Genomic DNA, 12,405 nt, shown 5'->3' on the forward strand with positions numbered 1-12,405 from the left:
CCTTAAGCTTTTTCGATATTTTCGCCCATATATACAATAATACCTAACCCATTCAACGTATACGAGCAAAATTTACAAACCCCGCTACATTTCACAATGATCTCCTATTCAAAACAATAAGGTTTTCATAACTTTCTAACGCATTTAAAAAATGTTTCAAAAATAGGCCTGGGGCAAAATGCCCGAATGGTGGTCTAAAATGACTCAATTGCATGTCAAATGATGGTGAACGCATGGTTGTTTGTTTTTTCTTAATGGATTGAACTACAATCTTACGGATGTGGTGGATGAACAGCAAATCGTTAAATTTGAGTGAATATGAAGGGATTTTGCTAAATTTTTCCAATGGAGCTCAATGATGGATAACTAATTATGAATAACTACAACATATTATATGAGTGATTTTATGAGTGAGGCCATTTTGCCCCAGGGGTTCATTTTGGACCGTTCTCCCCTACATCTGTTTATGATCTTGGACTACTACGATTCTATCTAAAAAGAGGGAAGGGTTCTTTGGTCGGAAATCTTTCGGTGGAAAGCCATTTGGCCAAATAACACGTTAAGACTAAAGTCATCTAGCCGAATTTCATTAGGCCGAATCGGATGTTTGTCCAAAACGGTTATTAGGTCGAACATGGTTTGCTGGAAATTTCATTTGGTCAATGCAGTCAAACCTCCATGAGTCGATGTTCTTTTACTCAATGTCGACTTTTAGAAGCAAATTATTCCACGTTAAAAAATATATCCTGGGTTATATGATGATTTTTTCAAACAGCTATACAAATATTTAATTCTCCACATCTCGATATCTCTATGATTCAATGGTCCCATCAGTATCGACTCATAGAGATTTGACTGTAGTAACATACAGCCCTCCTTAGCCGTGTGGTAAGACGCGCGGCTACAAAGCAAGACCATGCAGAGGGTGGCTGGGTTCGATCCCCGGTGCCGGTCTAGGCAATTTTCGGATTGGAAATTGTCTCGACTTTCCTGGGCATAAAAGTATCATCGTGTTAGCCTCATGATATACGAATGCAAAAATGGTATCCTGGCTTAGAAACCTCGCAGTTAATAACTGTGGAAGTGCTTAATGAACACTAAGCTGCGAGGCGGCTCTGTCCCAGTGTGGGGACGTAATGCCAATAAGAAGAAGAACGTACAGTTACAGCAAACGACTTTTTTGGCCAAATGGTCTATTCGGGCAAACGATTTTTTCGGCAAAATGATCTGTTCAGCCTATCGACACCTTCAGCCGAATGTCCATTTCGGCTAAATGGCCTTTTCTTTCAAACGACCATTTCGGCCAAACGAAATTTTCGGCTGTATGTCCCTTTCGATCAAACGCGTTTTTCAGCCAAAAACCTTAGGCTAGATGAGCTTCGGCCAAATTGTTTGTTCGGTCAAATGACATATTTATCCAAACATCCTTCGACCAAATGACGATTTTCTCCGCGTAGAAATTTCATTTCAACGAGAAAATCTTTGGATTTCAATGGAAATCCCTAGAAATTCTCACTGAAAGATTTTTTTGTATTCACGAAGAGTAAGGATGGTATCGGAGCTGAGCTCATCAAGATGACCCCGGAAAAGCTGGAATCTTGCCTATGATTGATCATTATGCTGTCCATTATTTTGCAAGAGTATTCATGAAAAAAGGAACACCTAAAATTTTTAGGTGCAAAGGTGGACGCTAAGTGGACCTCAAGAGACCTGAAGCAATAGAAGAAGAGGCCACCCTCTACACAGAATCAAGCGCGCTTTATCATCATTGCGCTGTCTTGTTGTTATAATAGCTTCATCTATCTTCTTCCATTCTTGAAAAGGAAGTTCAGTATGATACACAGACAGACCAACGAGTTCCTCACTTATAAACCACAAGTAAAATTTTGTAAAGTTGTTACATCGATTTTGGTTGTAGGTCCCATAACTAAGCGAAACATGCTTCTCAGGACGAGATCCATAAGAGGTTTGATTCTATTTGACGCTCAATCCACGAAGCAGTTAAATATTTTCATCATTAAAGATGACGACGTATGTTAGCATTGATATCCTGGTTAAAACAATTAAACACATGGATTTCTTATCTTATTAGGGTTGCATGGATCGCATCACTGATCCGTGCAACTTCTAACCCCGCACACTTACAAACTGTGGAGATGCAGATGTGATCTCGGTCACTTGTAACAACAGAACTATTATTTTCCTTCACATATGACTGCAAGGACTTGTCCGGCCCTGTTATTTATCCTTTAATTACTAAACTATCGATCTGTGCACATTGATGTTGGAAAGCTAATCCCAAACCTCAACTATTGGTTTCCTGTGCAATTTCGATTATTCTGGTCAATCACGGAGTAGAAACTACGAGTTGTGCGGTCATCAAGCGCAAGCTCAAATCTGTAAAACCGATAGAACAACACACTTGCGAAAGCTCTGACATTTACTTGTTGTCGTTTGACACATCCAATGTTCTATCCATTCCGTTGTAAACACAAGTGCTGGAATTAAACGGAATAATACTACATATCTCGTCCAATGACAGCTTAGGTTGATCGACTGCGTGAAGGACGCGTAGAAAATCTGAGATGTGATTAAACATCTAACTGTGCTTATCTGAAAGCATTGTCTTGTCCAAAAAGGCTGTTTATGATTGGCTGGTTTGTCAAACACCCGCCTTACTGTTACGCTTATACAAATATACAAAGCGGTGGAATTAAATAGAATATTATTTAGGGGAACAGACGGCTTTGGCAGGTTTTGTTCTATTATTGGCAGGGGGGTTTTTGTCGACCGAATTTTATGAAATTTGGCCACAATATTCTTTGATATGCAAAGAATGTTTGGACCAAATTTGAGCATAATCAGTCATAAAAACCCCCCTGCCAATAATAGAACAAAACCTGCCAAAGCCGTCATTACACCTACTAGTTCTATGCCAAGTAAAAGATAAACGTAGGTAGTTGGAACATCGCTCCACTCTACAACAACTTCATTCAATTTTTGCACTCGTGCCAAAAAAATTCATACAAAACCGAACGGTGCAACAAAATCCACCGATGTTTGGGAACGTGGACGCTCCATCGATCGTTTCCTTCCCCAGCTGTTCCGTAACGCTTGTCTGAAACCTCCGGTACTCATAATCGCTTCAAGGGCTTCCCATTCTCCCACCTTGCGTTTATCTTGTTTACGTTCGGTGGTAGGTCTTCCGTCTGTCTGACTGTCATCTGAGACCGACCTACTGCTGATTAGCAAACCGGGACAGATGTGCTGACTGCCTTTTCCCTTCCTTCTGGTGACGAAACGCTTCCTATTTTTTTCCAGCTTCATCATCTCCCTCGCATGAGATATTTTATTCGCAGTTTCGTATGTTGTATCAGCACAAATCGGCCCTTCCGGAGCCGCCGCAGCAGCAGTGGTACCATCAGCCTATGTCAGTGAGAAAAATGGATGTGTCTGGTAATGATGGAAAATACGACCGAATGAGGAAGGATTTTTTTTGTTGTTGTTTTGATCCAGCACAACTCCGACAGCCGGATTTGGGCTTTGCAGCGAGAGCGAGACTAGAACGATGCGATGATAAAATTTGTTCTTGGTTTTGTTCTTGCAGGACACGAGAAGCCCAGTGACGGAAGGAATTGAGATGCGCATGGCTGGTACGAGCGAAGTTTGCATGTGTTGAGCTCGGGTTTAGTCCGACAAAGAAGACACCCTGTGCTTGAGAGAGAAGAGCGAAATGTCGGCTGGAAGAGAGTAGAAAGTCGAAGACAACATGCGGAGATAATTGAGAATCTACGCTTCCCATGCCAGTCGGATAAGCAGCAAATCAATAATTAAGGCTGTGCTCGACAACGAAGACTTCAACTCGGAGAGAAGGGCATTTTGCGTATTCTCTTAGCGGTGGAGAGTCTTCCGACTGGAAATTGATTTGCAGCTTCGTTGTGGGCTCTACTACGCAAGGCTCGTATCTTTTGCGTGCTGACGAAGATTCAGTCAACGCTTGTTTACCGTGCGCTTCGGACGTGCTTGTCATCCCGTTTGTGGCGTTTTGTCTCTCGGTATAGTGTGTGGCCAGAAGAAAGATTGAAGAGAATCCAATGAAAATAGTGAAAAGGTGAAACCCAATAAAAGAAGGAAGCAATTTCGACCCATACAAATATTAATTTCTTGCCCAATCTACGGTTTGTAGAGTGTTGAACTCGCTGGGCCAGAACGCAGAGGAAAGCAAACATTAATATCGACACGCAAGTGGACTGCAAAAGCAGCAAACGAAGATGAAGTGAAGAAGGCAGCAACGAAGTGAAGAGAGGAAAAATCAATCGCAGCAACGCGCTAATGCACATGAAGAAGCCGCCGAAGAAATGCTAGTGTTGGGTAGGCACGAGAAAAAAGTAGGAATTCCCTCGAGTTTCGGGAGGATTCGAGTGCTGATAAACGGAAGTACGTAATTATCGTTTTTCAGAGAGATTTGTAGTGAATCGAGATTTCAAAAGCCAGTTTCGGAACGGAAGCTGGGAGGAAATAAATCGTCTGAGATTAAAAGCTTTCGTTTGGCTTCCATAATAAAAAAAAAACAACATCAAAAGTGGATTGTAGCTAGCGGTACTGATGTGTATTACCAAAGAGGGTGACCGCAAGGATTTACGAATGGACTCATGTAAACATTAGCCCATGAGAGTACCTTAACGTGAAACAAATAGGTACGACATAGTTTCCGTCGTCTGCTCTTTTGGGATTAAAAGATAGGAAGGAAACCGAAGCGAACCGCAAAAAAGGATTATGAAATATTCAATTTCCGAGTAGTTTGCTCGGTTCTTTTGTGGTTCGCCAACTGTTCTGGCCAAACATTCTCACGCATATAAATATACACGTGTGCGAACCGGGGAGCATCGGAGCTGCCGGCCAATAAATCGGGTGCGCTAGGAACTCGCACCCCGGCCGCTTCCCAAACGTATTACGTAATAAATTTTTCGTATAAGGCTCACCCATAACAAGGATTAAATTGGATTTATTACCAGTGAATGAGAAGAAAATTATGAAAAAAATATCGTTTTCATGAATTTTCACCACATTGTGCATAGGTGTGGATGAAACGTGAGACGAACTAGGCGAAGAGAAGTGAAACGACGTATAGTTCCCAGTGCTTAAGTACGCTTCCAGTATATCGAAGTAAAGTGACAAACATAAGTCCGTTGATCCGATTATAATTGCAATAGACAAAAAACAGTTCCATGGAAAATCAATTAGGTGATTGGAAAAATGTAAATGAAAAATCAAAACGACTAGGTAAATGAGGTGGAAAAGCGAAAATCACTTTTGTAACCATTGAAAAGAAAAAAGGATCAACGAAGGATGTGCGCACCCGACTGTATCTGTGAACAGTGAAAGCATTGAAACTCAAGCAACGAACGTTCGTGTTAAGGACGGTGGTACAAAAATCCAAAACCGTGAAAAAGTGTATCAAACCTGCTCCAACAAAGAAAGTCCCTCGGATTATATGTGATTAAGAAGGTTGCGTCGATAAATTGAACCTTAACCATCGTCAAGAAACAAAAGAAAAGGTGAAGTATTCTCATAGACCGTACGAACCGAGAAAATTTGGCGGACAAACACGAAGTCCCTTTGTTATTTAATGCGTGCTCCGCTGAATGAACTGAACGACCGAAAGCGAAAATTACATAATCCTTCGGGTAATAAGCTTAATAGTCTGTAATCCTCGACGCTTTCGAAGGACCGAGTGACCAACGGCATTGTGTACGATTATCCTGTTCCGAAACTGATAATCTCGACAGCGCATCTTCAATCCATTCCATGAAGAAAAGCCAAGGAAAACAAGTGCGAGAGGACGACTAAATCCAAAAATCCTGTTTATTCGCTCGATGACGTTGACCATGGGTGAAAGGAAACTCGCTTAATTTCATAGGATAACTGCTATGACGAAGACCATCGGCGCGTAAAGTAAACGCAGATAAAAGTATTTGCTCTGCAGCATCATCATCATCGTTAGCCGTTGTGCTCGAGCTGGCATGCGGACTCTGATAGTGCCTCTTTCGCCACGACTACCAACTGCAAAGCCGAGATTGATGATACCAAATCGTATGCTGTTCGTATTTGGCACATTCTATAGGACCGGCAACACATTAAGTGCTTTGGTCCGTCAGCTGAGAACGCAAGCGAGCTCACATGTACCCTACATCATCGTCCAGTAGAATAATTGAGGGCGAAGACCAACAACAGCAACAAAAACCGTAACACATCAAACAGCCCGGTGATATCTCCATTCCTCATCATCATCATCAATAACAAGAAAATCGGAAAAGCTTGGTCTCAGGCTCAAATTATGGCTGAACAACAACGGTGGCACTACCCCAGTAGCAGCGGTATTTCGGCGAATATGGTCTCCCAGCCAGACATCGTTAGTAGTACAGTTGGGACAAAATCGCATTCTCATCAAACGAAAACATCAACCTCTTCAGTCTCGTCTATCATCTCGAGGGGCGCTTATGTGCTGATGCTGATCCTACTGACTGCCTGCATTGTACGAACGGACGCGGAACGCAGCTGCCCAGTGGTGTGCCAATGCAAGTGGAAAGGCGGCAAACAAGCGGTCGAATGCATCGACAAGCAGCTAATTTTCATTCCGACCCATATTGACCATACCACGCAGGTCCTCGATATGTCCGGCAATAATTTGCAAATTCTGCCCAAGGAGGTTTTCAGCAAAGCAAACCTTCTAAACCTTCAGAAGCTATTTTTGCGAAACTGTCGCATAGGGCAAATCGACGATGGAGCCTTCGCCGGCTTAACCAATCTAGTTGAGGTTGATTTGTCACTTAATTTGCTCACAGCGGTTCCGACAGCAGCATTTCAGTTCATACCATCGCTTAGAGATCTAACGCTGGCTCGAAATCACATACAAAAAATCGAATCACACGCATTTAGAAACGTTACAAGTCTCACAAAACTAGACCTTGCGTACTGTGAAATCCAAACCATTGCCCCGCAAGCATTCGAAGGACTAAGTTCCCTACACACGCTCAAGCTCAACGGCAATCAATTATCTGAACTACGGCCTAAAACGATCGAAACACTGAACAAACTACACGGAGTTGAATTGCACGAAAACCCATGGATGTGTGACTGCCGATTACGAGCAGCAAAGGTTTGGTTGACAGATAACAAGATTCCTTTTACGATTCCTCCTGTTTGTGCAGGGGGTCCAGAACGCATTATCGGCAAATCGTTCTACGAACTTCAGGTGGACGATTTTGCCTGCAAACCGGAGATGCTGCCTGTACGAAGATATATTCAAGCATTTTCCGGTGAAAACGCTAGCATTGAGTGTAGAACCAGTGCTGTTCCTTCGGCCAATGTTAACTGGTACTGGAACGGAAAGCTTCTGCATAACAATTCACAGTTTAGTTCCTATCAGCGGGTTTATGTATACGAGCAAGGTAATTTTGAAAAACGTAGCCGACTGGTGCTAACCAACGCCCAAGAAACGGACTCGAACGAGTTCTATTGTGTAGTGGAGAACCGCGCCGGTACGGCCGAAGCAAACTTCACCCTGCATGTGGTTATGCGCGATATTGGATTCGCGATCGAAAACAAACAAATAATTGGCCTGAGTGCCGCCCTAGTGATCCTGATACTGTTCATACTGTTAATAATATTATTCCTGTTAGTCCGACTGCGGCGGATACCGATGCCGGACACGAAAACTCCAAATCAGGTCGAGGTGATCACTTCTGTAAGTCCTTCTAGTAATGTAAATGGCAAGGTGAGCACACCTATTAATGATGTCCATTCTTCAGATCGAAAAAACTCCGGCGATCTAAAGTGCGCCAACCCGGTGCAGAAACCGCCTCGATTAACTGATCTGCCCTACTCGACGTCCCATTATGACGCCGGGGGAAGTTTGATCGCATCCGGAAATTGTTTCGTGTCGCCAACTCATTCGTCCACTGGTAACAACCCAGATCTGATCAACGACACGAAACGGATAGGCAGCATTGGCGACCTGGCATGCACCGGTGGTGGCCCGGGCCTGCTCGATAACGCTAACACCATCAATGGCGCCGCAAGCACATCACTGTCGGCCAATATGGTCAGTGCGCTCAACACTCTCTCGTTGATGGATCCCATCGAGCGGCCCGGCAGCGGCGAGTACAGTCGAGCTGGCTGTGATTCACTGTATCCGTCCGGCCTTTGGGAAACGCACAGCTCCAACCTTACGTCAGCACTGGAGCAGACCAGCGATATGCTGCTGGCGCGAGCTTCCGGACCCACGATCGCAAGCGGTGGCTATACTGCCTATTCGGACAAGATCCCCATCATTGGTGCTAACAACAATATGATGAACTTGGACGACGAAACCTCTTCAGTGGATTACCTTAGTCGGACATTTCCGCGGACGCATTTCGGCGGCAGCGGTACCATCGGGGGAGGCGGGAGCAGCAGCGGTTCCAGCGTAGCTGGTGCCGTTGGGGGAATTACGACCGCAGCCACGATTGGAGGTACGAACACAACCAGTGGAGGCGGATATCCTTCGGACTACGGACTGCCCATTGTGCCCGGGGCCGAGCAGTTGCACAACAAACTCAACAGCTTACAGCCGGCGCATCACGGCAGCACCGGAAGCATGCCGATGAACGCGAAAACGCTCCGAGTATGGCAGAAGGGCGGCGTACCGGTGCTGCCCCCAGTGACGGCCTTGAAACGTGCTTTATCCAATAGCCGGAACTCCCCTGACGAGGGGTACCAGGAAGGGTGTGGAACAGATGTGTAGTCATTTTTTTAAAGTTTTTGTTTTTGAGCGTACGATTCGAGCGATTGTCGATTGTCAGAGAGTTTATTGTTTATTTTGTATCTATTTTTCACACAAACGTGCGCGAGAAAGTTTGATTACAAACTTCGTAGTAGAAAATACGAGGCTGAGCAGCGAATAAGTTTTCACCAAGTTCTCCTTATCGGGGTTGTCGACTGAGTATAACTAGTAAATGTTGTAAACACAAAGCGCGTACGAATCTCGAGGCTCGCATTCAGGCGGATCACGTGAAAAGGGACATTCGAAGGAAGCCCTCGTAAAGGTCATCCTTTCCTGGAAATGAAAAAGACTTGTAATTTAATTATTACGCAAATGAAAACGGTAATTAATTAGGTGTACAGAACAGAAAACTAGTTTATATAATTATAGCGAAAGAATAAATTATATATACACATTCAAGAAAAATGAAAAATGAACTATATAAATGGTTAAATGGAAAAAAACTAAAAAAAAACTTAAAAAGCTAGGCTAGTTTTATATACGAAAAACAAAAAAGACAAACCTGTAAAAAGTTAATTAAAATTCAAAACATACAAAAACATCCGGAGAAAAAAAAATAAAACCAAAGACTTTGAACTGTAATGAAGAATTTTCTCCAGAGTTCTTCGAGAATGACTCGTAAGAAAAAAAGTTGTAAAAACTGTAAACATTTGCGAAAAGAAGAAGAAATGCTGGTACGGAGCGAAAAACCTACATACCTTAGTAAACGATCTTTTAGGAAGGAAAGAGAAATAAAGCAAAAAAAAATACTAAAAAGATAAATGAAATCGAGAATACCATGCTTTCGTTTTGTTTTATTTATTTCCGTACATTTCCTATTGGTGGTTGCACGACAAAGAAAAAGGTCTTTCGTTCGGTTGGTCCGTCGGTCGGTGGCCCGGATGCGGCCGCCTTGCAGTGCCGATTTCGAGTCGAGTGGGAAGTCAAGTGGGCAGCTGATTGTCGGCTAGAGGTGGCTTTCCGTTTCATTGCGCTCCTGTTTTAAATTTTTTTTTCTTGTTTTTCCATGCCTGGCTCGCATTCTATCGATACCGTACTTTATGTGGCTACTCAGCAGTGCCTTCGGCGAAGAGTCTTCAAGCAGAGCCAGCGGAAAGGGGGAGCAGGTTGTATATGATCATGGAAATCAAGGGTTGTTGTGATGGTGGTGGTTTTGGGAACGGTAGTGAAGGTGATGTTTTCATGCTGAGCCAATCGTAACACGGCAAGTCAGAGGATGCTTCAACCAAGCCGGTGGAAAGTAGAGCTGAAAGCTGCCCGGTAACAAACTTTAGTGGCGCTCAAAGGCCAGAGGATTCACGAGCGGTTGCATGGAAGAAAATCGTCTGTGAAATTGAACATTTAGAATGGTAAGTTGTTGTGCATTGGTTGCGTAATTTTGAGATTCCTAAATAAAAATCGATATCAAGGTTTGGTAGTGAAATACTTTTGAGAAGAACCAATATGGGTTGAGTGGTTCGTGACTTTCTTTCTCCTAAGTACGCATAAAAATACAATGTTTAAAAAAAAATCTGAATAATTCAACTAGCGGTGATGATGCCTTTCTCGTGTATTATAAAATGTAACGAGAAAATCACATAAGAGAGGTCAAAATTGCACTTTAGGGAGATAGATTCAGTTATTTATTTGTGCTCATTTGAATGCATTGCATTAGTTTTTGATTTTTTTTTCGATTTTGAAAGAGAGAAAAAACATTGTTTTTCAACAATTCCGTAACGCAATGGCCGATTTTCAATAACGAAAAATTAGCAGCAACCCGTTGCAAGCAAATCCGGTAGGGCTAGTAGCTAAATACAAAAAAGTGTGTCTTACTTTTTTTGTTCACACACACAAACACACATACAAACTAGAATGGGGTATCGTGGTCATTTTTTTCAACTGGACCGATTGGTTGCTTCCTCGCCTTCCGCATCGCGTTTGAAGTTTATATGGGAATAAGTATAATAAGTTTACGAGGGCCAATAATTTAACTGAGCGTTATTTTAAAGGTATTGAGGGATCGGGAGCAAATTGGAGTTATTCGGAATCATTTCACAAAGTGAAAATCCGGATAAAAAGGAAGAAGGGTTTTGCCCTCCAACAACCATAGGCTGCCCGGTAGTGATGACAGAAACAATGATTTCTTGCACACGGTTTGAACAAACCATCTCCGAAGCGTTTAAACATTTTTTAGACGTGCCAGCAACGTACCTTCTCCAACAAATTCTTGTGACGTGATTGGTGATTAATTGAAACCGATAGGAGCAAAAATGCAAAAAAGTACGTTTTCCCATACTAATCGTTATATAAATTTCAAACGCGATGCGGAAAGCGGGGACGCAACCAATCGAGCCCATCTTTTGCATAGTTGATTGAGATCACAAAACGAGTCAGAAAAATCTTGATCTTACATGATTGGATAAAATTTGCATTTTTACATACAACTGCGCTCCACTCTAATACATGCATGCACACATTCTAAGGGTGTCTCACATTTTTTTGTTCACGCACACATACATACGTACACACATACAGACATCACCTAAGCACAAAAATGTGTGTCTCACAAACACGCTCACATACAAGCACACATACAGACATCATCTCAATTAGTCGAGCTGAATCGATTGGTATATAATACTATGGGTCTCCAAATCTACTATCAGAAGTTCGGTTTTGGAGTGATCCTATAGCCTTTACGTATACTTAGTATACGAGAAAGGTAAAGCAATCATATGTTATAATAAAGTTAACGCCAATATAGACGTTTAATTTAAGAAGGCGAGAAAAACCATTATAAGTTGAAAGTCTGCAAAAAAAATTTAATACAGAATTACCCAATGTGCGTTTATTATGCCTTAAATAAATCTGTTTATGAAAAAAAAATCTGATCATCGATTTAAAATTGAAAATTCTGAAGTTCAGTTCAGGCTGTCAATAAATTTCGGAACTTGAATCATCAAGGTGTCCAATCCTGGAATAAAAGACAAATAGGGTATATATGGCACATTTGGTGCGGTGGTGAATCGTTTTCGACCGCAGTTTCTTCTGAAGCCCGTAGTAGGCCCGACTACCACGGATGATGCGCCTTTGTATTTCACGACTAACATTCTTATTAGCCGTTAGCAAGGATCCAAGGTAGACGAATTCCTCGACCACCTCGAAGGTATCCTCGTCTATCGTAACACTGCTTTCCAGGCGGGCCCTGTCGCGCTCGGTTCCGCCCACAAGCATGTACTTTGTCTTTGACGCATTCACCACCAGTCCAACTTTTGTTGCTTCGCGTTTCAGGCGAGTGTACAGCTCTGCCACCTTTGCAAATGTTCGGCCGACAATGTCCATGTCATCCGCGAAACAAATAAATTGACTGGATCTGTTGAAAATCGTACCCCGGCTGTTACACCCGGCTCTCCGCATGATACTTTTTAGAGCAATTTTGAACAACAGGCACGAAAATCCATCACCATGTCCTAGTACCCGGACATTGGATGCAATGTCTCAATATTAGAAACTCTATGAAGTTCATTGGTACTATACCACGGAGGCAACTTCAGAATCGTTTCCAAAATTTTATTTTGAATTATCTGAAGTGGCTTCTTTCT

General features: G+C 42.6%; 1 protein-coding gene across 1 annotated transcript; it reads left to right on the forward strand.

Annotated features, from left to right (window-relative positions):
• The first annotated feature begins 3,986 nt into the window (after positions 1 to 3,986).
• LOC134213194 (amphoterin-induced protein 2-like) lies at positions 3,987 to 9,598 on the forward strand. Its single transcript, XM_062691904.1, has one exon. It carries the CDS (start codon positions 6,338 to 6,340, stop codon positions 8,783 to 8,785), a length of 2,448 nt encoding a protein of 815 aa, XP_062547888.1. The 5' UTR covers positions 3,987 to 6,337; the 3' UTR covers positions 8,786 to 9,598.
• Positions 9,599 to 12,405: the final 2,807 nt, after the last annotated feature.

The sequence above is a fragment of the Armigeres subalbatus genome, chromosome 2 (genome assembly GCF_024139115.2).
Source record: "Armigeres subalbatus isolate Guangzhou_Male chromosome 2, GZ_Asu_2, whole genome shotgun sequence".
NCBI classification, from domain to species: domain Eukaryota; kingdom Metazoa; phylum Arthropoda; class Insecta; order Diptera; family Culicidae; genus Armigeres; species Armigeres subalbatus.

What these genes read in the sequence shown, in the direction of transcription:
- LOC134213194 (XM_062691904.1), top strand. Translation starts at nt 6,338, where the DNA reads ATGGCTGAACAACAACGGTGGCACTACCCCAGTAGCAGCGGTATTTCG.